General features: G+C 44.8%; 1 protein-coding gene across 4 annotated transcripts in view; it reads right to left on the bottom strand.

The window, feature by feature from the left end:
• Nucleotides 1-674: 674 nt before the first annotated feature.
• Nucleotides 675-26,760, bottom strand: part of LOC121621825 (steroid hormone receptor ERR2-like) — a 67,477-nt gene continuing 41,391 nt past the window's right edge. For 2 of the 4 annotated variants that reach the window (XM_041958483.1, XM_041958480.1), the window contains exons 2-7: nt 24,166-24,581; nt 19,873-19,989; nt 10,298-10,408; nt 9,752-9,913; nt 3,711-3,980; nt 675-919 (exon numbers count right to left, since the gene is read on the bottom strand). In XM_041958483.1, coding sequence (XP_041814417.1) covers nt 675-919; nt 3,711-3,980; nt 9,752-9,913; nt 10,298-10,408; nt 19,873-19,989; nt 24,166-24,581 — 1,321 coding nt within the window. Of the gene's footprint in view, nt 920-3,710; nt 3,981-9,751; nt 9,914-10,276; nt 10,409-19,872; nt 19,990-24,165; nt 24,582-26,760 lie in introns of those variants that run through there. The other 2 variants (XM_041958484.1, XM_041958481.1) reach the window with 2 other exon arrangements.

A 26,760-nucleotide genomic window follows, 5' to 3' on the forward strand; every position in this document is an offset into this window, starting at 1 on the left:
GTCGACTAAAACCGCTGAGTCGATGAAGCTACTAGGAGGTAAATATATTATGAGGAAATCGAGAATCTTACATACCCGTGGCGGGGTTAGCGCTTCCTTTGATGACGAATATAAGAATATGTCTAACAGTTCTCCCCGCCCCCCACCCCCCGCCCAGTGCAATTTCACACAATATACAGTACACGTATTATATGTAGACCAGTTAGAGACTATTGCTTTAACAACTGAGATAAGAAAATATGAAAGGAAGAACAAAAACACATAATGTGGCTGCGCGGCCGTACAGTTCTTCAGGACATTTATATTAACACACCTCCATTTTCGGATGAAAATAAGATAAGAAACAAATTCACAGAAGCTTCAGGTGATATACAGCGACGGGTCTCTGGTTATGACAAGACCTCGGTCGCCTGATTTCTGTACACAGCATCTTTATATACATCATCATGATCCCATGTCAATCAGGTTGATATTCACCCTTTTCAAAACCATCTCGAGTCCCTTTTTCTTTTACGTTTGTTACCATTTAAAAGTGTTAAAATGACTCGGCTGTCCAAGCTTCCTCCTTTCACTGTCCGTTGGCACACCACCTTGTTTTTTTTTTTTTTTTTAACGGGCTGTCCCTCGCCTCCCATTGGGTGATGCAGCTGTCTGTCAAACGTCTGGCCCCGGTGTCAAGCCTTGGCCTCCAACATCTCGAGGAATAGTTTGTGCATAGGGACTTTGCCCTGCATTTTGATGCTGTAGAAGTGCTGAACAGCCTTGGTGGCGGTCTGACGGAGCAGCGGCAGGGTCATTAGCAGCTTGCCCGCCCGCCGAGGGTCCTCTGGATGCTGGGAGCCCTCAAAGTCCTGCAGGGCCTCGTGGAGAGAATCCTGGAGCCTTTGGACGGCCTCGATATTCTCTATGTGCATGGAGTCTGGAGCGAGAGGGGTGGTGGGGGCGGATTGAAGAAAGACACATTATTCACATTTAACAGCATTAAATGGAATGCAAACGTTTCCTATTGATCTGCAGTGTGAAAAATCTGCAGCTGCAACAACAACTTGGTGTTTTGCAGCTTTGAGCTCTGCAGCCAGTCTTTGCAGACACGCAGTTTTGGAGCGAGTTTTTCTCTTGTTAGTGGTTAATGACGTTCCTTAAATAAATGCCTACGCGTGGCCAGGGCTCCAGAGAGGGAGAGATGTACTGTAGGTCTATATAAATATATGGAGGGACAGGAAAAAGATTCATTTCTTTTGGTATCATGCGACCACATACATCCCCCCTGCTAATGAATTCAGATGGCTGCATTACTAGGATATCGTTCAGCTGAATGATGGCGGCAGATGGCCTTCATTTCCATAAGAAAGAGCAGTTGGCCCCCTTATGTATAGGCTCTAAAATAAAACCAGTTGAGACTTATTAAAAACTGCTCTCTATGTGTAAGTCTACAAGTCAGAAAGAAAAAAAAAAACCACAAAGGCTTGTCCTCCGAAGGACACGCTGACAGAGAGCGTTTTAATGGACAAGCAGCTTTCAGCCAATTTCACTGCACAGACTTACAGTGTCAGGTCTCATCTGCGGATGCATCGCATCCACAATTCATTAACATGGGCAAAACTGTGCACAACGAAATGTGGATTCAATTCAGCATTCTAATTGAATGGAAGCCATTCATCTGACGGACGGCGGCGGGCTCGCCTCGTCCTAAACACGCTGTATTACTACAGCTAAAGCAAACTGGCTGCTGATTGAAGCGTGTGAGTGAATTAGATCGGCTCCGCTATGTGTCGCGAAAGTTGTGGAGTGAAGTAAGACCGTGTACAAACATGTAAATGAGGCAGAAAAAAGGAAAGTACAAGGCTAATTATGTTCCTAACTGACTGATTAAGTCTCTTTTACCAGTCGCCTTCTGTGTAAATTGCGTTTCTATCTTGGGAAATTAACTAGGCTATGTGGACCGCACATGTGTTCCAGCACTCTTCATTTGAAACCTTCATGTTAATACTGATCTGATCCTCGTTTGGCTGTGTGTGTGTGTGTGTGTGTGTGTGTGTGTGTGTGCGTGCGTGCATGCGTGTGCATGAAGCGGAGAGAGGAGGGGAGAGGGAAAGAAGGAATGTTTTCAAATGTGTGTCACTGTGTGTAAACGCACAGTGAGCGTTTTCATACGTGTGTGTGTGTGTGTGTGTGTTGAAGGAGGTTAGGGGCGGAATGCAAAACTAACTTTGAAGAAACAATTTCCATGTAATCCGTCAGCAGCCTGGCGTCAATCCCGTCGATACTCCGCTAATTACAAAATCAATGGCCATGAATTTCCACAGCTGTCACACCCACAGGACCCCTGGAGCCCGAAGCTCTCCGAGACTGTGTTCAAACGAGCCGAAGCTGCCCTCTCGCCCTCCCTGAGCCTCCCTCCCGACCCCTGTCTTCCTCTCTCACACTTCTCCCTTACCTTATACATCCCTGTCTTTCCACCACCCCTCCCCGTTCATCCTCCCGCCTCTCCCTCCACTCTCCCGTGGAGAGTTTGTCATCAGAAGACTAAAGCTCTGGGCTCAGCATTTTTCATTTTTCGGGCAGGCAGGAGAAAAGACTCCTAACAGACATTGATTAGTGGGGGACAGGCCCGGCCTCATGAAAAGCAAACTGTCGATATGGGCGCAGCATCTTCACATTGGAACAAACGAGGCCCGTCGCTCCCCAACGCTCATTCCACTCCACTTAACACATTTTATTGACAGCCCCTGTTTTCCTAATGAAATGCTAAATATATCTCCCTCGGCTGTGGCGCGCTGGCAGCTACTGTTATGGAGATGGAGAGAATGAGAGCGCAATGTGACAGTCTCTCTCACACACACACACATGCACACGTGCACACAAATTAAAATATAGAAGCGCACACACACTCACACCTAGGGAGTGTTTAAATTAAACAACCATGCCTCTGACCTTTTTGTCCCCTCTTATCAGTTATCCTTCATTGTGGAAGTGATCGGCTCAGCAGATATAGACAATCACTTGACATTTTTTTGTTTGCTTTAATTAAATGCCAACTCTCGATCTATTTAAGATTTAACATATAGATGTAGCTTCCTGTCAAGCTCGTGGTACCTTCGCGTTTGTGGTGCAAAACAAAGAATGTTTGGCCAAATCACTGCAATTTACCATAAAAATACAAGTTCTTGATGATATATTTAAACACATCATTTTGTTAAGTCAAGTGCTTGAACCAAAAGTAACCTATTATTGCATAAACTCGTACTGAAGGTTTAAAGTCGAGACACATTGTGCGCCTACTTAACAATACTGCATATGCAATAAATACACAAATTTAAAAAATAAACAAAAAATGTACATTTAAAGCAAATTTTAAAAATGCATTTGTATATCAAAATCCAATCATATTTTCTCCCTGTGAAGCAAAATATGACATGTGTTTATGTAAGCTTGCACCAGCCGGATCCAACCAATAATATCATGACATCCACCCATCGATCAATGCTCAACTTTTAGCAGCACAGAGCTAAGATTCATTAGTTAGCTTCCTAGCCTAGCAACAGCAACAACACAGTACGTCGGTGTGTCTGCGGGTGTTCGCCACCTCAAACCTTGCTCCTTGTTTGTATCTGTGACAGCTCCAGATTATGCACAAGGCATTTCACTGTCTCTCGTTTTCACTGGCTGCACTGCATGGCGTCATGCTAACAGTGGGATTGAGGAGGTACCTGAGTTGGCGAGGGCGATGGCTTTGAGCGTGACGAACTCCTCCTTCTCCATGCGCAGCTTCTTGTAGCGTCGCACCAGCGGCAGGATGGCGACGTGCAGGTCCAGCAGGCCCGAGATCCTTGCCTGCTCCTCGTCCACCACGTAGTCTTCCGCGTACACGATCTCGTCCTCACAGGGCAGCGAGCGAAACACGATGCTCAGCACCAGGATCTCCATCCAGGCGCTCTGCAGTAGACTCATCTGGTCTGCCAGCGAGAGAGTGGAAAAACCTGCAGAATTACAAAGGAAATGTGTTATCTTTGCATCCACATGACAAAACAAGAGACCAACCCATTAACCTCACTGCGCTGTAATTGGCCATCTCAAGTCTTCCATATGTTTTATGGGCTGTGTACTCTCATATAACGCTGCATAATCCCCGTAGAAGTCGGACATGAAACAGAGGTCGATTACTGTACGTGGTGGCTTAAGGGACGAACATAAATCAGTCAAGTGTAGAGGCCTTTGAAACGTGAGCCAGGGCTGCTTCAACCGCCAACCGTCGACACTCAGTCCTTCTGCAGCCCCGTATATAAGCACGCGAGACACCGATTAGTGAGGACAAATCCACCCGTAAAACCTAACCATCTCTTGTTCTTGTCATGGCGAAGAAGAGAGAATGCACAGAATTTCAAAGCTGACCGAATGAACTGAAGTAGCCTCGGTCACTTGCTCATTACTTCTGATTTGTGTCACCATCTGTCATGGTATGAAGTTATCCATCAAACTTGGATAACTCTTCTCCAATACAGCCGAACTCACTCCTCAAACCGCCTCCATTCATTCAAGAGGCATTTTGGGTTAATAATTACGCACTTTTGGCCTGAAAGCGGGATATTTCATGGCGATGGTGATACTTCACATCATTGTGTGTGCGATCTAAATATTAGACCTGGCAATAACATGAAGTTACGTCATAAACAAATACATAATGGTAATATGATAGGAAAGATGTTCAATCCAAGACAAAACACAAACACATTCCAGCTGATAGACACCCCCCTGATCCTTTTGTCTCTTGTGTTCAACCTTCTGAACTCGGGTTAACAATTCATCCAAGATCTGGAGGTCGACCCATCAACACTCCTCTCTAACATTCGCACGCACACCACATCAAACAGATGGACGTCTAAAAGGACCTCAAGCACCACAATACCTTTCACCACTCTATAGTGAATAGGAAGGTGATTGGGGGTATTGACCAGGGCCTTGAACCCACCACTCTGCCTACTTAAATCTGAGGTTGTATGGACGGGGAACGGGGCAGGTAGACTTAAAAGAGGTCCACCCGACGGTTCTTATCAAGCAAATAGAGAAACGACGGGAGAGAGAGAGAGAGAGAATGAGGGAGGGAGGGAGGGAGAAAAGAGTGCTGGGGGTGTCATTGATTAGTAGATTGTAATCAGTGCACCAAATGCGAAAGGGGGATCGATCCAAGCCTCAGATCTGACAAACAGACAGCTGATGGAGGACATCCGGTACACATTCAGTGGGGGGGTGGAGGGGCCGGGGAATCACTGGATGTAGATACTGTAGGCTGCATTAGGAACTCACAAAGTTGCTCTCCATCTCCAAAAGACTCTTTTGTAAGAAAGTGAACGTCTTTAATTTTGTATTTTGAATAACAAAGGAGGATTGATGACTATATAAAATGTTACATGTCTGGGAAAAGTGAGTGAGTTAGAAAAAGCCTAATAAAGATGCTTATTACAAGTCCTCAAACCTCTCGCACTGTTGATAAATTGGTTTCATACCACCTTTTTCGCTTGGGGCACCATTTCTTTTGTTATGTGCTCAGCTTTAATTTTTTTTACAGTACTCCTTTTCTCCACACAGTTTGCAGAACAGTCACCCTCTTCAGCTGCCTCCTCCTTTTCTTCATCATCCTTTTCTTTTCCCTCGCCTCTGTTTTTTTTTTCTTCCTCTTTCCACTCAATTTACTGAAGCGCTGGAGTGACTTCCTGGCTCCCCAGGGGTCACCCCGCAGCTTCAGGTGCGTCGCCCTGAGGTGGCTGAGTTAAGTGTCGCTGCGGAGGGTGATTCCCCCTGATGAAATATCAATATGTCACCCTACTGATTTACTGCCGTTTGACCAAACATGACACAATATCGAGCAAACGGGGGAACGTCTACGCCTTTGTCTGCAGTTTTCTCCCCTGGTGACGACAGAAAGCATGAAGAGAGACGAGGGATACCGCAGGTTTCCACTGCGCCATAAGAAAACTGATAATTGTCTATTCTGGTCTGCAAAGGCACAAAGCAGGAAAGGAGAAATTAAGGAAAAAGAGTTTAAAGTTTACAGAGAGAAAGGCTTCAATGCCTTTCATTTTACACCCTTTAAGACTGGTTATAAAGTAATAACTGTAGACTGTTTAGGATAGCAAAAAGATGCAGATACAGCAATCTGTCTCTTTAGTGAAGAAGGGGACAGGGATCCTTCTTTCTGCTAAACTTGTCATTTTGAGCTGGTTTTAACTATATTTTACAGTCTATATTTCACAATATCTATAATGAAATCTAAATAAAAATCAATCAGTAGTTTCATACATTGAAATAAGAGATTTACAGGCAACCTTAATGCCAAATTGTGTGATTTCACCAGAGTTAGAAGCTAACATGGCAGTTACAGACTGCTAAGCTAAGCTAGGCTAGGCCATTTTCAATTAAAAAGAAAGTGGCGTAAAAGAAAATACATGCATCTTTAGCTACAGCTAGCTGTTGCTGACCCATATAGTTAGCATGTGTTAGCTGTCACATTGACTGTCACTGTGTCAGAGCGCACTGAGTCAGCTCAGTTTAGCTCAGTTTGGCTCAGTTTTGTAGCTGCTGTATCATTTACATGCTGTTTGTATGGAAATGATGCGTTTCAATGGGCTTCAATCGTTTCTCTTAGAAATCACATTCACATACAACTAATTTGTATCAGAAAATAGTTTTAGAAAGAATGAAGCCTGGATTACATTTTCCATCAATCTTAGCAAGCGCTGTTGTTTCACATATTTCCCACGCTGTAAAAAGTTGATTTTGAAGGTGTCAGCAGATTATTCACTGAGTATCGACTTGCAGCAACTAAAGCAGGGTCAAAACCTGTTTAAAGAACTTGTAGTTAATTATTATCATTATTTTGAGGCACTTATAGCACTTGGGTACGGCAAAGGAAAGCAAATGGTCTTGGTTAATTGCTGAAAGTCAAAATTGACACGAAGCATAAGGCATGCTTTATCAACATTTATGTGACAACATGAGGGTTGAGGGGTGGTGAATTTGAAGTTAAATTCTACTTACTCGGACCATAAATCCTTATAAACAACTGATGATGCTACCAGTCATACTACATAACAACATTGTACCACGTGTCTATTTCTATAAGGTACTTAATCCTCCACATAGCATGGGCTGTTAGTGATTGTTTGCAGAGAAGGACAGCCATCTGGCCGTGCAACAGTACAGTACAGGTACAGATCAGATAAGTAATTGAAACCCTGTTCAGTACAATGAAGAGACTGAGTGGCTGGCAGTGAAGCTTGAAGCTGTCATTGAGAGCTAGGTCTAAAACAGACAGCAGTTCACTCTCTATTCATTTAGTATCATTACAGGCCTCCTAAGAGCCCTAATGGGCCTAATAAAAAGACAGAGGTAATAATGAGACTAGAGGGCCCTATATGAGCAGGAGGCGTAGGAGGGGGGAGAGCCAGGGGAACAAGAGAACAAGGAAGCCAGGGAGAGTGTGTGAAAGATATGATGTAGAGAGAGTCTGTGTGAGGGAAAAAGAGAGGAAAGAGGAAGAAAGCGCTGAACTGAGTGAACATTAAACACCAGAGGCTGCTGAATGCTGCTGCCTGGAATATAAACCCACACATGTTGTGAGCACTTACATGTCTGAAAGGGTGCGTGTGTGTTAACAGCTGCGCAAATGAGTGGCCACCTCTGACCCCCTGACAACCGCGCTACACTTCTGTTTCCATTTTCACGACAACGTGCGCAACATCCAATCAACTGCCGCGGCGCGATGAGTTGCGGTTACACGTTCGACTTCTGCTGCAAACGTCTCCGTGAAGGCAAAACGTTTTATTTATTTTTAAATCCTTAAAAAGTTAAAGTTGTCCTGAGTGCAGCTATTCACCATAAATGTTTGAGCCTATTCAGCGTCGCATGTTTCCTCCCAGGTCTCCACATCTGGATGTTGAAGGACTTTTACATTAATGGAGCGATCTGCAGTAATGACTCTTATTACCTCATCGTTAAGGCCATTTGCTCAGTGGGCTATGAGTGTAATGGTGGGAGTGGACTGTTAAACTGTAGGGACCCCTTTTGTCTTAATCGTTACTTGGTGACACCCTGACCCGGTGGCCCCGGGTAAAGTGTCCCCAGAGTGTCACATGCCCCTTTAATAACTCTGTCAGGCCTGGATTTAGATCTTCGCAGTATAAAGATCAATAGTTTTACATAGAAAATGGAGCAGAGATTCAGGTCCAAAAATATGACGATATGTACATTTCTTGAATTCATTTCTGCAGCTCTGTAGCTATGAGTAAACGGAAGAATTTGATTGCAGGTACCCTATTTTGCCTCTTTTTCACTGGCCAGCGATGCTCCTTTTGTTGCTGTTAAAGCATCTTCCAATTGCAGCAGCCTCGCCTCGTACTCCAGCGTCCCTGCAAGCCGAATCTCCGAATCACACAGCTCCCCTGTGTCTTCTTAAAGTCAATCCTCTGAGGTTCCCAGGGCAGGTCTGGGATCAGACCACCTCCAACCATCCCAAACTGCATTAATTAAGGTGTCAAACGTAAATCTGATGATGAATCAGTGATAAGAGTCAACCCCTGACAGAGCAGAGAGCTAACGAGAGAATAAATCCACAGGTAGGACAGAAACCTCCATTTGCTTTGTTTGGTTGTCTAGTTGTGATGGAGAAACGACGTCACTGCATGACACTGCATTGTAGCTGACTGTATTATTTTGATAACTGATTCATCGTTTCAGTAGTTTCTTTTAAATGAAAACATGGAGCGCACATTCTGAGATGTGAGGTTTCGATGCTTTCCTTTTTTATATCACTGTAAATGAATAATCTTTGGGTTTGCACTGCTAGTGGGGCAAAACGAGGCAATTTAAAGACATACCATTGTGCTCTGAGAAACTGCAATGGGCAATTGATTGATTAACTGAGAAAATAACTGGCAGTTAATTGATTTTTGCAGCACTATTTTGCATTCAAAAATGTTCAACTGAGCTGAACTGCACATCATGTGAATCTCCTGTGAGTCCAACCTGTGCATCCTTTACACATGCAGTCTGTTTCAACTGATAGAGACGAAAAGAAAAGAAGATCTCAGAGCATTTGCATAACAAGTCTTATTTAGGAATTCGTCAACAAGGACCAAGGAAATCCATCAGTATTTCCTTAAATAAATCAATTTTACAATAGGCCCTGCATAGTCTCCTTAAGTAAGTAAGAGGATTGCTTTCTTTAAGTCTGGGATTGAAATGGAATACATTGACATAGGGGCGGATCCCTCCCCCCCTCCCCCTGACTCTCCCACCCTACCCAGTCAAATCAAAGGTTTCAGCTGCTCTTTATTGATTAGATTTTAGAATATGGGACTAGCTTCTCCCTTAGGTGCAGATGAGTAGCAGATGTTAATTACCCTGTGTGTGTGCATGAGTGTGTGTGTCTGTGTGTGTGTCTGTGGGGGGTGTTTATGTGTGTGCAACAGTCAGTGAGCTACTTCAGTAATCTCACTCTGTATTCGTTTCAGCAAATGAAAGCAAATGTGTGTTTACTTCCCTGTTTTACCAACCGCATTAAGATCTGTGAATCTTCCTGAATCCAGTTATTGAAACTCAGGCCAGATAAACCCTCTGTTTCTTACGTCATGCAGTCATTTGTAAATTGAAAATTATTAAGAAATTGCTGAAATGGCAAATTACAAAGCGAACAGGTTCCGAAAACCCCACCCCCAGACAGCACAGTCATTAACTAGCAGCCCCGTCTCTCTACCTGGGATATGTTTTGCCCAGCCGATGATGACCACCAGTTCGCGGTCGGCCAAGTCGCACAGCGTGGTCAGGGCCTTGATGTCTCCGTCGGGCATGGTGGGGTCGGGCATGGCATAGATCTTCTCTGGCTCCACCACCAACAGATGGGAGACGGTCTTCGTCACTGAAAGGAGAGAAGGGCGGGCGCAGGGACGGAGGGAGAAATGTGTTGTGAGACAATTTCAGGTGACGGCATGAAGACATTTTTATGAAAGGAAATAAGCAGAACGTAGGCTGGATAATACTGGGACACAAAAAATACAACAAATACAATAATAAATAATATAGCTGAAAAGTGTTAATTGAAGACAGGACTTAATAAATGCTGCAAAGTCTACAAAAGCTGGCAGGTTGTCCCGACGATGAATCTGATTATAGCTGAACATAGATTTTAGAAAACAGAAAATCCATCTATGTATCTACAAAGTGCAAAGTGCACATATTCCTCAGTGAGATACTAAAAATGAAAAGGCTTCTAATTGCAAACAAACCAAAGTGTGTGACTCACATGGCTTTTTGGCTGGAGGGGGGATGGTGAGGCCGAGGTAGGCGCTGTTCTCCGAGTCCAGCCTCCGTTTGTACTTCTGTCTGCCCCCTCTCACCCGGTCCAGACGTACACCTGCAAAAAGTATCCCGCATGCTTCAATGGCAGCAAAGCAAAGGCACTTTGAAGTCTGTTTAGCAGAATAGAATAAAATCGAACTGATCTGAGCAAATAACTGCATGTTTTGTTTTCAGGCTCTTTTTATGGTTTTATGGTATTATATCTAATACTGTGGCTACAACTTCCTTGAATGCTAATAGCCTCTTTGCATGTATTTTGCTGAGTCATAAACCTCTCTCAGGGATTTCATTGTTTTATTATTTTTAATTCAGACCCCATAAAACCAAAACTGAGGATTTTTTCCTCAGTATCATATAAAGCTTTGCCTAAAAAACTTTTTCCTGGAAACATTTTATTACTAACTAGCAAATTAAAGTCTTTGGAATAATGTCGTAATTTATTCCTGTATAACTAACTGGACATGCTTATATCATAGCTGGGACTCCTGATTTCTTTCCTTTATTTTTGACTGTTTAATAAAATTGGGACTGTTCAGCACAGCCGTGTTACAGATGGACGAGTGTAAGTATCTAGTTAGTATACAAACGGACATATCTGGGATTATCTTGAAAGCCGTCTCAGAGGACACAGGCTGCATCTGATGCACCTTATGTGCTGGATTTCCACTCCTGTATTAAAAGTTGTTTGAGCACTGAGGGAGAGCAAACAGATTTTACATGGTCAAGTGGAATTGAGTCGTGTGAGATTTCCCAGTGACTCATATAAATTCCTTTGATTCCCCTGGAAACAAAAGAATCCGATTAGGATGGTCTTTCAATTTCCTGACACCGACTATCCACTAACCTAATTACCCACCGTGCCCAGAGGGAGCTCATTCTTCCCAGCAAACACAGTGAGATCATTTTATGCCTGGCAGATTGAAGCTAAATCGAGAGCCCCTCTCCGAACACAGCTTTCCATTTGTACGCCTTAAAGTAATCAATAAGGCTTGCAAATAGACTTCTTGTTCTTTGAACACATGTGGATGCAGTTTTAATTAGTCAGTTAGTCAGCTAGGAGCTGGGTTTGCGATAGATAGAGCTATCGCAGTTGTTCTTACCATTACTCTCGGTTAAGGGAGGTTTCAAATTATAAATTGTGCTTCGGGAAACTGTGTGCATATACGCCACGTATTAAATCAACTCAGCAGCTTCTCTATCTAATGACACACACAGGCCTAATGAAGGGATATGCAGGTAGTAAAGGCTTTCACAACAATGAGCTTGTGCAATGCAAAAACGTATTAAGCAGGTGTTTACACTAAATTCATAGACTTGTCAGACTAAGTGGCAGTGAAATGTTGCTGCTTTTGTCCCTGACATCTGCCACCATCCTCACATGCACACACACACACACACACACACACACACACACACACACACAGAGTTTTCCCTGCTGCAGGCTGCAGGGTCATGTGGCTGCAACAAGCGACAAGTGACCAAACAGCCGGAGTCAGAATTCCAAGATCCGCGGGGGCTGTTTGAACTGGAACATCCAACTGGCCCATAATTAATAGACGCTGACAAGAATTAAGAGCTCAGCGCTAACCAGTTTCAGTTTACAGCTTAGCGGCGCTGCAAACGGCATTGACCAGAAGCAGGAGGGCAGAGAGAAAGACAGAGGGGGCGAAAAAGAAAGGGCTGGATGACGTTGAAGAATGAGAGGGAATATGACAACAATAAATGTTTCAGCTTTCTGCAAGATCTGTTTTTCTGCCTCTCTCCTCTCCTCCTCTCTTTTTCTCACCCTTTCAGCATCGGGTGTACATCTCCTCCCTGACAGCCCTGCCTGTCCCAGCCAGCGCCTGATCCGACCAGCGCGGGATTATCTCCTCCCCATGTGAAACGGCACAGTACTGAGAATCTGACCACAACAAGACAGCTGGATGAGGCCCCTTGTAGAGGGCCGGGGATGGATGGGAAGGGGGGGGGGGGGGGGGGGGGGGGGGGGGTGGGTGGTTTGTGTCATCGTCAGCACCGCATTCCACACCTCAGGCCCAAAACCACAGCAGCCTCGGCGCGTCAAGACAATCGGGGTTCAACTTCAGCTCTGCGTCGAGAGAGGCTGCGACATGGGGGCCGGGCGGGCGAGCAGATCATCTTAAAAGCATCCAGATCCATTTTTTACAGTTGCTGGCCCTTCATAAAGTGTGGCAGCCAAAATATGGACGCAGGGGGTGAGGGGAATGGGAGGTGGGAGAAATGTGTGTGCTGAATGTTATGAGCTCGGTAAGATCATACAGTACAGGACAGTATGTTCATAACTGAGTGCGGACTATGAGAGAGGCGGCCTGAGACACAAAGATACCGGCTGACAGTTCATCCTTGCTCAGCCTGTGTGAGTGTGTGTGTGTGCGTGCATGTGTGTGGAAAGACGATGAGGCATGTTTGCATAGGAGCAATCTTTACGGCCACCTGACCCCGGCTTCCCTTTCACATTCAATATCTTTATTGACTTGTGCAACCTTAAAGCACATTCCTGATTGAAGCGGCGGTGGTTTCCTTTATGTGGCGGCTGCATGTGTGTGTGTGTTTGTGTGTGTGTGTGTGTGTCGCGTGGATTTATTTCATTCTTTCATGCGTTTATTATTTATTCTACATTTGGATCCCGATTCACTTCAACTAAGTAGTTGCCAATCCTCCTTTTATGTCCGCATAAAAATCATCATAATTTAAAAATCATACAGTCGGGTTCACAGCCGGGAATTTCCGTATAATGAAGTCCAACTAACACAAACACCAGTGTTGTAATTACTCGCATTTGTCAGATTTTATTTATTCTGTTAACTGTAATTACATTTTCAGTTTATGATTTAAACATAATCTAAATATGTCTTCTGCATGCTGCCAGGAACAGAACGCTGCTGGGGAAAGAATGAATCCTTTATTTATTTTCCTTTTGGTCGGCCTGAGAGGGGTAAACATAATAAATACGGATTCTGAAGATACTGGAATCATCCTATGAAATACCCATATCGTGTTAGTTTTTGTTTAAACTGTAGAGTTAAGTCCTCACTGTTGTTAAAACCTTCAAACTCAAAGTGCAGATGTTATAAATGAAATGAAGAAAACGCAGGACACGTCAAACAGTAATAGAGAGGAAAAAAGGGTATTCGCTAAAAAATGCACCAAAAGCAAAAACTGTCCAGAATAAATTGAAGCTAAGGATGAAATAGGGCTGAGAGATTCATGGAATCTCATTTTCAATTACAGCTTTGGCTTCCGTCGATTATGAAAACAGGATAATCAAGGTGAAATGATTTTTGTGCCACACTCAAAAAAGCAAAAAAAGCCCAAACTCACTCTTGGCCAGACTGTGTCGAGCGAGCCGTCGTCTGCGAAAACTCAGAAGCCAACTGCTGCTTGGGTTTGATGTGTGTCTATCTGTGCTGCTACAGTACCGGTGCTGGTGCTGGCCAAAAAGGACGAGAGTCGCTTTTCAGCAATCCTTTTTCAGATTTTTACACGAAATAAAAACTCATATTAAAATAAACATCAGAAATTCCATACGCTTTTATATATTATATCATGTTTTTAATACATATTATTAGTATTGTAAGACTTTTTTTCAGTTGAAACACAGAAAAAATTATCCACTGTTAAAAAAAATTTTTTTTTTTAAAGTTCAGGAAATGCAGGATGTTTCCAGTCAATGAGTAATTGTTTTAAATAATTGGGATTTCAATATTGACCAAAATAACCGTGATCAGGATTTTTGCCGCAATCGAGTCGCCCTAGAATAAAATAATAAAAGAAAAAACGATCACAAAGCACATACTGTGGGATTTATTCAGTCTGTGCAGAAGACTCTCTGTCGGGAACAGATTTCATCACATAAACGTGTGTGTGGTTCATAAAGTGTGTCAAGCTTGTGTGTCACTATATGAACATGTGCATGTGTGTGCATGTATCTCAGGCAACTATTTTCAGCCCCTCACCTGTCAGAGGCGCTTCTTTCTCGAGAATGTGTCAGAATTGGCTGGCTGGCTAACGCTGCCAAAGGGAGATTAGGAGCTCCCTATTTTAGCTGGGAAAAATCAGAGGGATGCAGCGCGAGCCCCCTCCGACACGGTCGCCCACCCTTTACAAGGCGCAGGGACCTTGCCCTTCCAGAGCTACTTCTGAGGGCCGAGTCTGCAAGCCTGCGAAGAGCTAAAGGCACCGGACAGCTTTTGTTTGATTGTGCAGAGTCTGGGTGGGCTGCGGGGAGAGAGGGAGGGCAGAGGAAAATGGGTACGGGACAGCGAGAGGAGGGGGGTTGCATCAGGATGGCGTCCCACCTGCTCTAACCCCCGATGGGCTGACAAGACAAAACTGGACTTGTTCTCCCATAACACTGGCATCGCTCTCTTTATCATGTTTTACACTTTTCATAAATCTGAGCTGGCGTGTCCGCGAGGGGTATTACTGTGAATTACTGAGCCACGCTGACCACAAATGTGCCTGTAATCGAAAACATCTGCACGGCTGGAGACGGCCGGGTCGATTCAGGATCCCCGGTGCATTGGCGCAGCAGCCGTTCGGTTTGTGGTGTTCGCACAAGCTGCTGCGGTGAAAGAGACGGTGACATAGAGACGGGTGCCAGCAGGGGACGCGTACCTCAAGGTCCGATTCCACGCCACTTTTTAGGGGCGATGCACATTTGGCATGCACGTACATGAATGTGTGCGTCCTGAGTCAAGTGTGCATGTCAGAGGGTTGTAAAGAGGTCAGCCCTTCGCTAAATCCCCTTCTTCAGAGGAACACGTGTTAGCCTCCGTGTCTGATGTATCACCTGCCAGACAGTGAGGACAGGCCAGCGCAGAGCCTCTGGGTGGGCGCTGACTCTCAGCTGCAGTCTGCCAGCTATATCTGACACCCTAAAAGCAAACAAGGCCCCATACATGTGCTGGTGCATAGACAAGCTTTCGCTACAAGTGGAAATCAAGACGCAAGGAGTCAGAGGGCAGCCAGTCTTACAGTCTATGCACAGCTGTAGAGCAATACAAGCAAACTGAATCTGGCTTCGTATGCTGTTCAAATGCATCGGCTAAGACTTTAACAGCACATATACAGTATAGACTTTTGCTATATCTTTATTTTGATGATGCAATCTTAGTGTATAGATTAGTTTCTGATCTAAGCCTGAGTGGAAAGGGACCTGACAGTCTGTGATATTGGATATGGCTTTACTAATCTTTTGTGTATGTGGCCGGAGGAAAATAAGGCTGTAACGTTACCCCGGTAGCCACGTTCGCTCAGGAAAGACTGCTGATCCCTATCTGTGGTCGGGCGAGGGCGAGACAGCGGTGTAGGTTGCCAAAATAGTCTGGCAGCTTGTATTCATCCACCACATTACAGCAGTGTCAGAAAATCCCCACAAGCAAAGAACACACCACAAGAAACGCCGAGCTAACGCTAAAACCAGCCAGCGTCGGGCCGGAGCGTCTTTCGTTGAAATGGTTAAAAATGGCAGAAATTCAGCATGCCAGAAGAGGCCGCACGCCGCGGTTTCAACAGGAAACACTTTTCAAACACGCTAATTTGCTAACATGACGACGTGATTACTTGATCAAAGATCTATGCAGGTTTTCTCATGGCACTAAAACCACAAAAAGCTCAAAACAAAGGTTTCATCTTGAGCAGGAAATGACAAGAGTGACTCGAAATCACAAAGTCGAAACATGCCGCTTCAGTCCAGAAAAATTCTTGCATCATTTAACACCGTACAGTAATGCTATGGGGACATTAGCGCCGCTATTAGCCGCGGGCACCGACTCCTGGCAGTAGCGACTGACACCATACCTTCCGCGAGTTGTAATTACGTGAGAGTTTTTCCATTGGACCTGTGACCTTTTATAAGCCTCAGCCGGACATTTAAGGGGTCACTGAGCGAGGCTGGTTTGCTCAAACGGCCGCCTGCCGCTACCTTCCACCCAGCTCACCCAGCCGTGGCACAGCAGCAAAGCCCAATCTGGAAAGAAGCCCGTCATCAACAACAGTTTTTTTTGTGTGCTGAGCTGCTACTTCAGAACACTTGAGTTATTTGGACCTCCGCCGGAGCCCAAACACACCTGAAGCCACCAAGCCGGGCTTGAGAAGTGAAGTCAGCTGATTAGCGGCAGGTGTTGCGGGGAGGAGGGGTTTCCCCTGCCCGCCAATGGTGCCGGTCTGTAACTGTAGCAGCTGGCACTTTATAATTCAGGATGGCATGCTTAGAGCGGAGCTTAGAGGGCCCTCGTGGAAATATTAAGACAATTTTAGAACAACTGATCGCAGAAGATCTCTCGACATCTTCCGCATTGCGAGGCATTCCTTATGATACTGCCGCACTGTAACAGGTGAAAACATCATTTTGGGATGTTGAGCGAGCGTAAAAGGAATTCATGAGGAAATAACTATAAAATGTTAATTTTTGGAGCTGTGGAATAGAAGGCATCTGCATTCATATTACACTATGTGATGATTCCTTTTCCATGACCAGCCCTTGGCCACTTGTTATGCGGTGATCTCATTATGTGAAGTAGGGCAAGCCGCCGTCCCCCACTGATTCCATGATCAAAGCCCCCCCAAGTCTGTAAGAGGCCACGCCATGGCACTATGCCACGATTAAATGTCCTTTTTCCTTTTAATTGAATGCCATTACTTTCAGAGAATCACCTACTGTGCCACATGTCGCGGCGGCTGTGATGCTGCATCTCAGGAGCGGCAGGCGGTGCAGGCTCCGGCGTCAAATTCCCCCTCACACACACACGCCGACGGTCCACATCAACAGCTTAGCTCGGCCCGCCACAGTCAATACCCCGCCATTTCTCCTCTAAGCATGCGCTAATAGTTTCAGCTTTATTTCTGAGGCATAGTTGTTTTTTTCTGGCTCAGAGTCAAAGCCTCGGCGTGAGATATTTGGGCCGGGATGAAGACATCAAGAGTGGGCGCATGTATAAATAGTGTTGCAATGGCAATACAATGGATGACCCCGCTTTCTGAGATGAACAAACACAGCTACGTCAGTACATAGTGGCGCTGTATCAGTGGAAGCGAACCAAAAGCCTGACACACAATCTTGTGTTACCAGCGCAGTTAACTGCTGCTGGCTTCCAACATGAGACGTGTTTGGTTCTGGCAGAACGCAACAAAACTGTACGACCATGTTTTTATTTTGGGAAATTTATGACTGTTGGGTCTTTAAGTGGAGCCTATAAACAAATTCTTTAAACGCTCCTTTTTATGTGAGGATATATATCATGCAATCAGTGACGATGGCAGTGGGCTGAACTCCAGAACTTAACCTGCTGTAACTCATCTCCAAACTGGGATACAACGTTGTGTTTAGCGGACTCTCATGCTTGTCCTGACTTTGTTAATGCCATCAGAGCTCAAGCAATGCCCGGCTGAATACGCACTAAAATGTAGGCACTACTACTATGAGGCCACTATTTGTGAACTAAACTCTAGTTCCAGTGTTGGCATGGTGGATCTGCCTCTGTGGGCCCCCCTCAGACAAGACTGAGACAACCGTCCCCAGTAAAAAGTTGTTTTATAAGCAGATTTATGGACATTTGCAACGAACTCTAGAATTTCTCAGTGTTCAGATTTGACTGAGTTATGACTCCAAGAAGGAGGACAGATTTTTGATGGTAACTGTGGCGCTAAAGCTTTAAAAGCACCTTAAATGCCTCCGTGAGCCACCGTACGTGCCACAGCTACCGCTGCAGCTCCAACCGCTGACAAGTGGAGGCAAATGAACTTCCAAACTCCACTAACCACCCTCCTGTTGTTCTCTGAATGCCGAGCTTCCACCTGTCCCTCTCACCTCAGGCAGTATCTTCACCTCACGTGCTGCATCTCCCTCCGCGGCTCATAATTCAAAAACCCCTGATCTAAAACTCATGGAAAAAAAACGTGAGCCAGTGAAATACACAGCATTAAATTTGACAAATAAATGACACATGATACTTTGCACTCAGCACCACCACCACCAGCGTTTCAGCGTTATACTGCCTCAATAATAAAGTGTGCATCATTTATGCGGAAAAACTACTTTTTGTACATAAAATATGAGCGCAGACTTCTACATATTAATGTTGCCTCATTGTGTTACTATACTCGCCACCTTTAATCAAATTATCCTCACCTGCAGAACGACTGCAGTTTCAGTCAGTTTCTTAGTTTGTTTTGTTTAAAATGTTTTAAAAAATTGGTGATACTTTCATTAAGCATTTTCATGTCTGGTTCCATTAAAGTCCATCCAAAAAGGGAGCCCAGTGTCTAGCATACAGTGAAGTCCCAGTTCAGCAGTAGGTATTATAATGCTCTCTACAGAAGCATAGCTCACAGCTAGACTCTCTGCAGATCTTCTAGCTAAACACACAAATGCAAAATAACAAACAAAAAAACCCCCTCTTTCCTTGGCACAAAAGAGAAAGAAAAATCTATCGGCTATATTTTCCCTCTGTACTCCCAAAGGTCTCGCTGCAGGAGAAACAACACATGCAGGAAGTGAGGTGGGATGTTCGGAAAGCATTTAGCGGATCAATACGGCAGGAAAGAGAGGGGAAGGGAGACAGACAGACAGAAAGAGAGGGTGAGGGAGAGACACCCAGAGCCCAGGGGAGAGGGGAGTCTTAGGGGAACATCCTGTGCTTTTCAAGAGTACTGTTTCACATCTCAGTCACTCCGGGTAGGAACATCCAGCTCAGCAGCTTTTTCTACCCTGAGTCTGAGTTAAACGCTGAGCGGCGCGGCGGCGTGAGGAGAGGTACGTAAGGCTTGTGGATGATGTCACGGGTGTCTCCCCGAGACCACAGCTGGTTTTAATATCTGATTACTGACCGGTCTTAGAGCCCCGAGTAAGAGTGTTCACTGGCACGAGACGACCGTCTGAGTTCAAAGTTTTGATATTTACTCCTGAACTCAAGACAGAGATAAATCCTTTTTTTTTTCTTCATTCTAATATACAGTGTAACCCTATAAATAAAAGGCTTTTATTTGGTATCTTTTAGGTTACAACTTGTATTAATCAACGCTTCATTAGCTGGAAAACACACAAATTTATTTTAATTCTTTTCAATTATAATACAAATCTGAAAAATGGGCACAGGATTTTCTCTTGGCAACAGCATTTTTTTTTTTTTTGGGCCTTTCAAAGTTATTAATTCATTATTTTCTCAAAGTGTTGAGACCAATAAGCGCTGTTTAAAATCTCACCAGGGCTGCAGCCAACAGTTTATCGCTAAAAATATCACTAAAATTATCGCTAGAAGGCTACAAAACAGTGAAAAGTGCCTCCCAGTTTTCCAGGGTGCTCGAGGTGAAGATCATTTTGGCATTTCACTTTGATATTTGATCTAAACAATATGCACTTTGCCCAAATATTTGCCACATCACATTTCTGTTGATCAATAAATCAGTTATTTGACTAACTTCTGCACTAAGTCTGTTGAAGGATATCTGCAGCTGGAATAAGTAATGAGAAAAACAGACACAAAAATCAGTTCTCACCTTCTTTCAACATGCCAACTTTAAGACATTTCATGAAGCGGCAGGCCTGGCACGACTTGCGTCTCCTCTTGGTGATCTCACACTCGTTGGTGGCCGGACAGCTGTACTCAATATTCCCTACAGGTCAGAAAAAACATGTTGTCATTAATTCTGTGAGCACAAAAGGTGAACATCAGCAATTAGGAGGAATCAGTTTTGGAATTATCGCCCAGAGAAGGAGAACAAACGGTAAACAATAGGCGCAGAACGGAAAGACGCAGCACATGTGTGTGCGTACACACACGCACACACACACCTGTCCCAAGGTGACCCCGTGTGACACTCCTGAAGGAGAGGACGCTTTAGTGGCATTTTGATGGGACATGTAAAAAGCACCTCCCCGCCCAGGAGTCCCACTCTCATTTTGATTCACAGATAAATTAGCTTCATTAATGCAGAGCGTCCTCTCTGCAAATGCTCACCACGACCCCTTCCAGCCCATCCTTCTTCACCTAGAGGATGATGGGAAACCTGCCCTCCCTCAACAACACAAGGGCTAAGAGATGGATGCACGGCCGAGCGCTCTGCATAATGTTCTCCAGCAGAGACCAAGAGCTGCTGTTAGACTCGCCGATCTAAGGCTCCCGTATCATGTAGCAAAGCTCGATGTATTATTCAAGTCCGTCTCGATGGTTGTTGGCTCACTATGGAAATATTTCCTATGGAATTTAATCACTCGGGTCCAAAAAAAGCCAGAAACGCAGACATATTGAATCTGCTGCCGTGCAACCGCTGCCCGGTTTTCTGACCAGTTTCCTGGTTAACAGTTTTTTTTTTGTGGATCATTACGCGGCCACTTCAAAAGTTGACGTGACCCCAAGAATCCAATGACAAATCCTCTTTCCCAAGTATCCAAATCCCTTGATTGAATGTTTAAACAATGTGCTGTAAGTCCAGAGATGTATTAATGGTACCTAAAAACAGCAAACCAGGTGTTGTCTGTTGCAGATCTGCCAGAGCTACCCCCACCCCCCAAACACACACACACACACATACACAATCCCCTGTTGGTCAAGGAGAAGGTGCCAACATTTGTCAGGATCCTTGGCATCGACGGTGCCAGCAGGGTCACATGCACAGTGAGGGGCCCGGGGCACCATGCCAGGATGTTGGCAGAGGCTGCTGCTGGTTTCAGGGGGGGTAGAGTCGTTTAAACTGAGAGCCGTTAGCGGGAAAATACAGAGCAGTGCAGTGCAGGGCCCATGTGTGGAAACACATGCTGCGTACCAGTTCTGTACTACACACCAGCTGTATACAGCATGGTAATATGGTCATACTATGCTGTTTGTTCAGTTCAAATACAGCCATTCAATCACTTTGTCACAATTTCATCCTGAATCTAAACAGGTGCTGAATCTGTACTGTGGAGTCAAAAGTGTTCATACTAAAATTATGTGTTTTTTTCAGGCTATCGTTGAAGTATGCACAATGCAATGCACAACAAAAATTCACACATGAGCAGCGGAAAACAAAATGTGTATTAATTCTCTTTCATTTTCTTTCTTTTTGTAAAGTGCACTGCATCACATCCTGTCTTATATATTGCAAGACATTAATGCTCTTTGTCACAGTATACTTCAAAAAAGGACTGTAACAATTGTATACAATACTGTATTGTATATAATGTCTAGAATTTTTTGGTGTCATCTGCTGTTTGCAGCTGTGAGCACATTGTAGGGACATCAGCGTTAAGGCTGAGTCCTAAACCACTCCCTGTTTACTATATAGTGCACTTCACTGAATTCTGAGCGTGAAGTTTATCCACTGTCCATGGCACGTACACTACATTGTCGCAAACAATCCCACAATGCAATGCAGTGCATTTTAGTGTTGAGCAACGCTCCTGCACAGCTGTCAGCGATGACGCAAAATGATGATGATCAATAAGTGGCCGAAACCTCAATTTGCTGCTCACTACAGAGAAAAGCGCGGGTGTCTGAGGAAATGGTGTTTTTCAGTGTGCACGCTGACACTTTTACACAAACATATTTTTTTCTTGCTTTCCTTTTCTTGATCATATCTCTGTGATTGTGAGAAAATTAAAAAAATAGAGTACAGGGGATTTTCATCAGTTTAGAAAAGGTCACATTCATCCAGTGGTTTTGTGATTATTAGACGTAACATTGTATACCTTGATGGATCACAAATAACCTGTGTGTGTGTGTATGTGTTCATGATTATGTGTGTATGTGGGGGAGGGGGTTGCATTAGGGGTCCACAATAGTCTTAAATTGCCTACCTCTAAAAGCTCACTGTCGGCATACCCTCTTAGTTAATCAGGTCTTGTGTCCACCTTTATTTCTTAAAGGACATTTCAACCACTCTAATATCCTTCCTTAACCTCTCTTATTTTCCCTCTAAATTTTGATATATTGTTATGCCATGCTATTATCCACGCGCTCATCTCCACTCATGCTGGACCTCTCCTTGTCCTCCTCCTTTACCGAGGCCGGGACCCCCCTCCCTGATTACCATTCCATTAAAGTGGCTTCTCCTTTCAGAGAATGACCACGTCCGCTGTCCCTTGTCCCTCTGCCTTTTATTTGGAGGACTCCTCAGCGTCTGTCTCTCCCCTTCCTCTGTTATTGCCCCTGATAACACGTGCCTGAGCTTCTAATTGGCCCCCATCTCCTCCCCTTGGGTGGGGGCTGGAGGGGCCCGGGGGCAAAGAACAGATCCACGCCTCCCACCCTCCTTTCGACTTTCTCCCAATGAAATGCCTGGTTCTTAATTACAGTCACCCAACACTGATTGTTATTGACTGAAACTCCCGCAGCTCAGGACGAATGACGGACAGATTAGGTTCATTATGGGCCTGTCCTCCACGAAGGAGAGTGCGAGGAAGAGGAAGGAGAAGAAAAGGAAGGTGGAGGACAACGTAAAGCCACACATGAACACTATTTACAGTCCTCCATTGTGTCGCTGGTCAGATTGGGACACGTGCGACCTTTAAATCACCAATAATTAAACATGAACTGGTGTTCAGGTTGTAGCTAAAATGCCAAACAATTATTTGCTTTTCAGCATCACCTAAAAAATATTCTCACGTTAATATTTGTTGAAAATATGTTGAATGAATCCCTCAACACACTGACTTCAGCCAGTAATCAGCATCTTATATCAGCCAGACAGACAACACATTTAGAAACGTTCTCCGAGGAAGTTTTGCATCTAAACTTCACTTTCCAAAGCCAACAAACGACCTTTTCAAAAATCCTCTTCCAAGTGGATAAAGAAAGGAGACTTTTATAAAATGTTGACGTTTTATGCTGCCAACCTTTCGTAAGTGTCCACTTCTGAGCAATTTTTAATCGCTTATAAAAATGTACTCTATTTTTCTTTGCCGACTTTGAATGTCAATACAGCTGGTCACAATATTGGAGGTGTTATCACTGACATTTATTACCAACTACCCAGTTAATCAAGAGCATCTGTGCAGCAGTCCAGGAAATACTGAAAGACTTGGTTAACAGGAAGCATGATCGCTGTCACTTCACTACTTTCTATTTCTGACACGACAACGTCTAACAGCAGAAACAGGAAGATATAACATCTGTGAAGTGTGCTGGGCTACAATGAAGCACAAAAAGGGATTACAGAGAGCGCCAGAGAGCTTTAACCTGACAACCAAGTGAAGTTACTATGATTTTTGCAAATTCCCTATAAAATTAAAAAAGGACAGAAAACGTTTGCAAATTTACCTGCCTTAATGTGGCTAAGGCCTCACTAACCTGCTGTCTCGCTCCATGTCCCCAGACACAAATCCTGCAGATAAAAATCAGAATTCTGCATCTCGGCTTGCAGCATATTATCTCTGTCCAAGTGATCATTCTGGAGCAGCTCCCACACATGGCAGAGTCGATGCCAGACGTGCGATTCGCATGCAAACAGCATCCAAAAAAAAAAAAAAAAAAAAAAAAAAGCAGATTTACAGTCTGGGCCTAATGCCTGCTGTAGACTCTCGTAATCACTACCTCGTATTAGTCCCATAAGAGCAGAGGGTTGGACACCAGCGCTGAGGCACATGTGGGACACATGACAATGGATTCCTCATCAGGTCAATACGCTTTCCTGGCAAGGCTAACGGCAAAGCTAATAATAAATATTTGTAATATGACAAGTTACAGTACACCTGGATTAAAGGGGTTACACTTTCTTTGCAGAATATTCAACAGGTTTAACTGGGAGCGTGCAGACTGATTGGAGATCAGCTCAGGTGAGCCAGTGAAATTTGTAAGTGGATGCGGGAAATACCTTGTATCGTCCTTTTGAAAAAGGCTTTGCAGGCCTCACAGGAGGCCACCCCATAGTGGTACCCTGAGGCGATGTCGCCACACACCAGGCACAGCCTCTTGGGCATGGCGTTGAGCATGTACTCGCACTTGATTGGCGAGTCGTCCGCCACGCCGCCGGCGCACTCCTCGTAGCGGCGTAGGCAGGCGGCGCCGCCTCCGAGCATGCCCGGGTTGAACATTGGCGGGGAGTCGAGGGCGTGCGAGTGTCTGCTGCCGCCGTTAATGTAGCCGCCGCTGGCGTCCGAGTTGCCGCTGGGACTGTGGTGGCTGCCGGTGTCTACTAGCGAGGAGGAGGGACTGGAAGGCTCGGTTTTGACGTAAGAACCACAGCTCGAGGACAGGTGTCGGTCCTCAGAGGGCATTCTGGTTAGCAACCTGGATAAAGACACACAGGGCGAGAGCGGCGGTCAGTTCTGATGCTGAATCGAGCTGCAACTGAGACACTGAAAGATTTAAAAGTGACAAACATTGTGACAAAACCTGGTGATCAAACAGAAATCTGCCCAAGCAGTCAGGGTCATTCCCATATACATGAAAGCAAATAAACATCAGAAAACTGCACTATCGAGGAAATGATCACCACCAAAAACTCTCACAAGATGTACTGAGCGTTGATCATTCTGCGAGAGATTCATCAGCCATGATGGAGCGTGCCAGCTCATCTGAGTTTGATAGATTATGTTTCAGACGCGACCATTTATGTGCCGGAATGCCAGGTGATATACTACAGTCGCTTATTCCTCTCAGGCGAAATGGTAACTAACGACCATGTCAACAGATGCCCCATACATCTTGCAAACAATGCCCACAATTGGTCGGCTGCCAGAAGTAAATGAATGAATGAAACTTCAGAAGGCCGTTAATGGACAGAGAGAGGTGTTACACTCAGCATATGGAGGATCATGGGTAATACATGACCCAATCAATAGTCCCGGCTAGTTTGCCAAAGGACGGTGCCGGGTTACGGTGGACTTCAGTGAGAGGCTGAGGAAGAGGCGCTGACATGGGATTAAGTTCTGCTTTACCAAATTCCATTAGAAAATTTGGGAAAAGGTCTGTTTCATGTCCTGAAGAAGGATCCCTACTCTGTCTCTTCCCTTTTCACCCCATTAAAAAGGCTATTTAGGAGTTTTTCCTCATCCGAATCGATGGTCTAAGGGTAGACGGTGCCATATGTCGTACAGGCTGTAAAGGCCTTTGAGGCAAATAAATGATAAATAAAAGTGGCTCGACTGGAACTGACTTGACTTGTAGACAAAAAGCAACTGTTTGTGACCAGAACCAGAAGGTTTCTGGGGGGCTTTCTGGCACTGCTGCATGTGCGGCTGAGAAACTCGGGCTGCATTTTAGAAAGGGAATAAGGACGACTCCTGCAGCTATTGTTGGACAATAGTTTCTCGTCAAGGCAGTATAGCCTGTGTGTTGTTGCGCTTGCAGTGGTTTCAGTAACATCCTCTCAAACAAAGCATGAAATGAGGTCTGGGTCTGTGTTGGAACTGCTGCCTCTGTCTGTCAGAGCCGCTGCTGATCTTACAACTTCGGCCCTACATGCTTGTGAGCTTTAAATATGGGGTGAGAACAGTGGAAAACCATGTTAAGAATGTCTGAGACTAACAGGAAGTTAATGCCGACCAGATCCTCTGAACCTCTTGCCTTTTTTGCTGCCAGGGGCTGCCCCTGTTGTCAAATTTGGCGCTGTGGTTAGGAATGTATTTTCCCTCCGCTGCCGCTTCGCACAAGTGCTTATATAAAGCCATGAAGTCATCAGGCCCCGACAACATGAAACCTCCCTTTTAACTGCTAACAGGTAGCGGGCGGAGGGAAGAGGAGGAGATGGCCTCTACCCCTGGGCCCAGATCAGATCTATTGATCCTCTGCTTCCTTCCTGTTCCAGATGAGGCATGAAAAAATAAACCCTCCTCTTACGGGTCCCAGACATTCCTTATGCATTTTTAATCAGTCAGGACTGTTAACATAGTGCAAGATGGAGTGATACAACATTATGTTAGTCTTCATTCTGAGGCTATTGTGGTTTCTAAAAGATTCACAGGGCTCATGTTAAATCTTGTTAGCAATCAGCATGCACCTACAGTCAATTGGAAGGTATATTTTCTCCCATTTGAGGGAATTGGAGAGAGCGGCGTGCTAACAGTTAATACATCATTGCAGCCAGATAGGGGGATTCCCTATGGAATAGTACATTGTGGCATATGTAAAAAGTAGTTCATTCCACACTTAGCACACAGTAACGCAGGGGAGATGTTTTTTTGTTAGGTTTAATGGAAATTTCTAATGGGTCCCTTCAAATCTGTCGAAATGAAATAATGGCACGAGCCGCCAATTCGCGCAGACAGAAATAGCTTCATAGTTTCATAATTTGGTTTCCCCCTCTTATTATAAAGACACTGAGTTTTCTAAGCGCAGCCTGACTCTCCTCAAGCTGCCCCGTTTCCCTCGGCAACACACACACACACACACACACACACTCGAACACGCACAAACGCATTGCACCTAATATCTAATGGGGTAGTGTTTGCTCCACCGCGCAGAAAAA

Source organism: Chelmon rostratus, chromosome 18 (assembly GCF_017976325.1).
Source record: "Chelmon rostratus isolate fCheRos1 chromosome 18, fCheRos1.pri, whole genome shotgun sequence".
Lineage (NCBI taxonomy): Eukaryota > Metazoa > Chordata > Actinopteri > Chaetodontiformes > Chaetodontidae > Chelmon > Chelmon rostratus.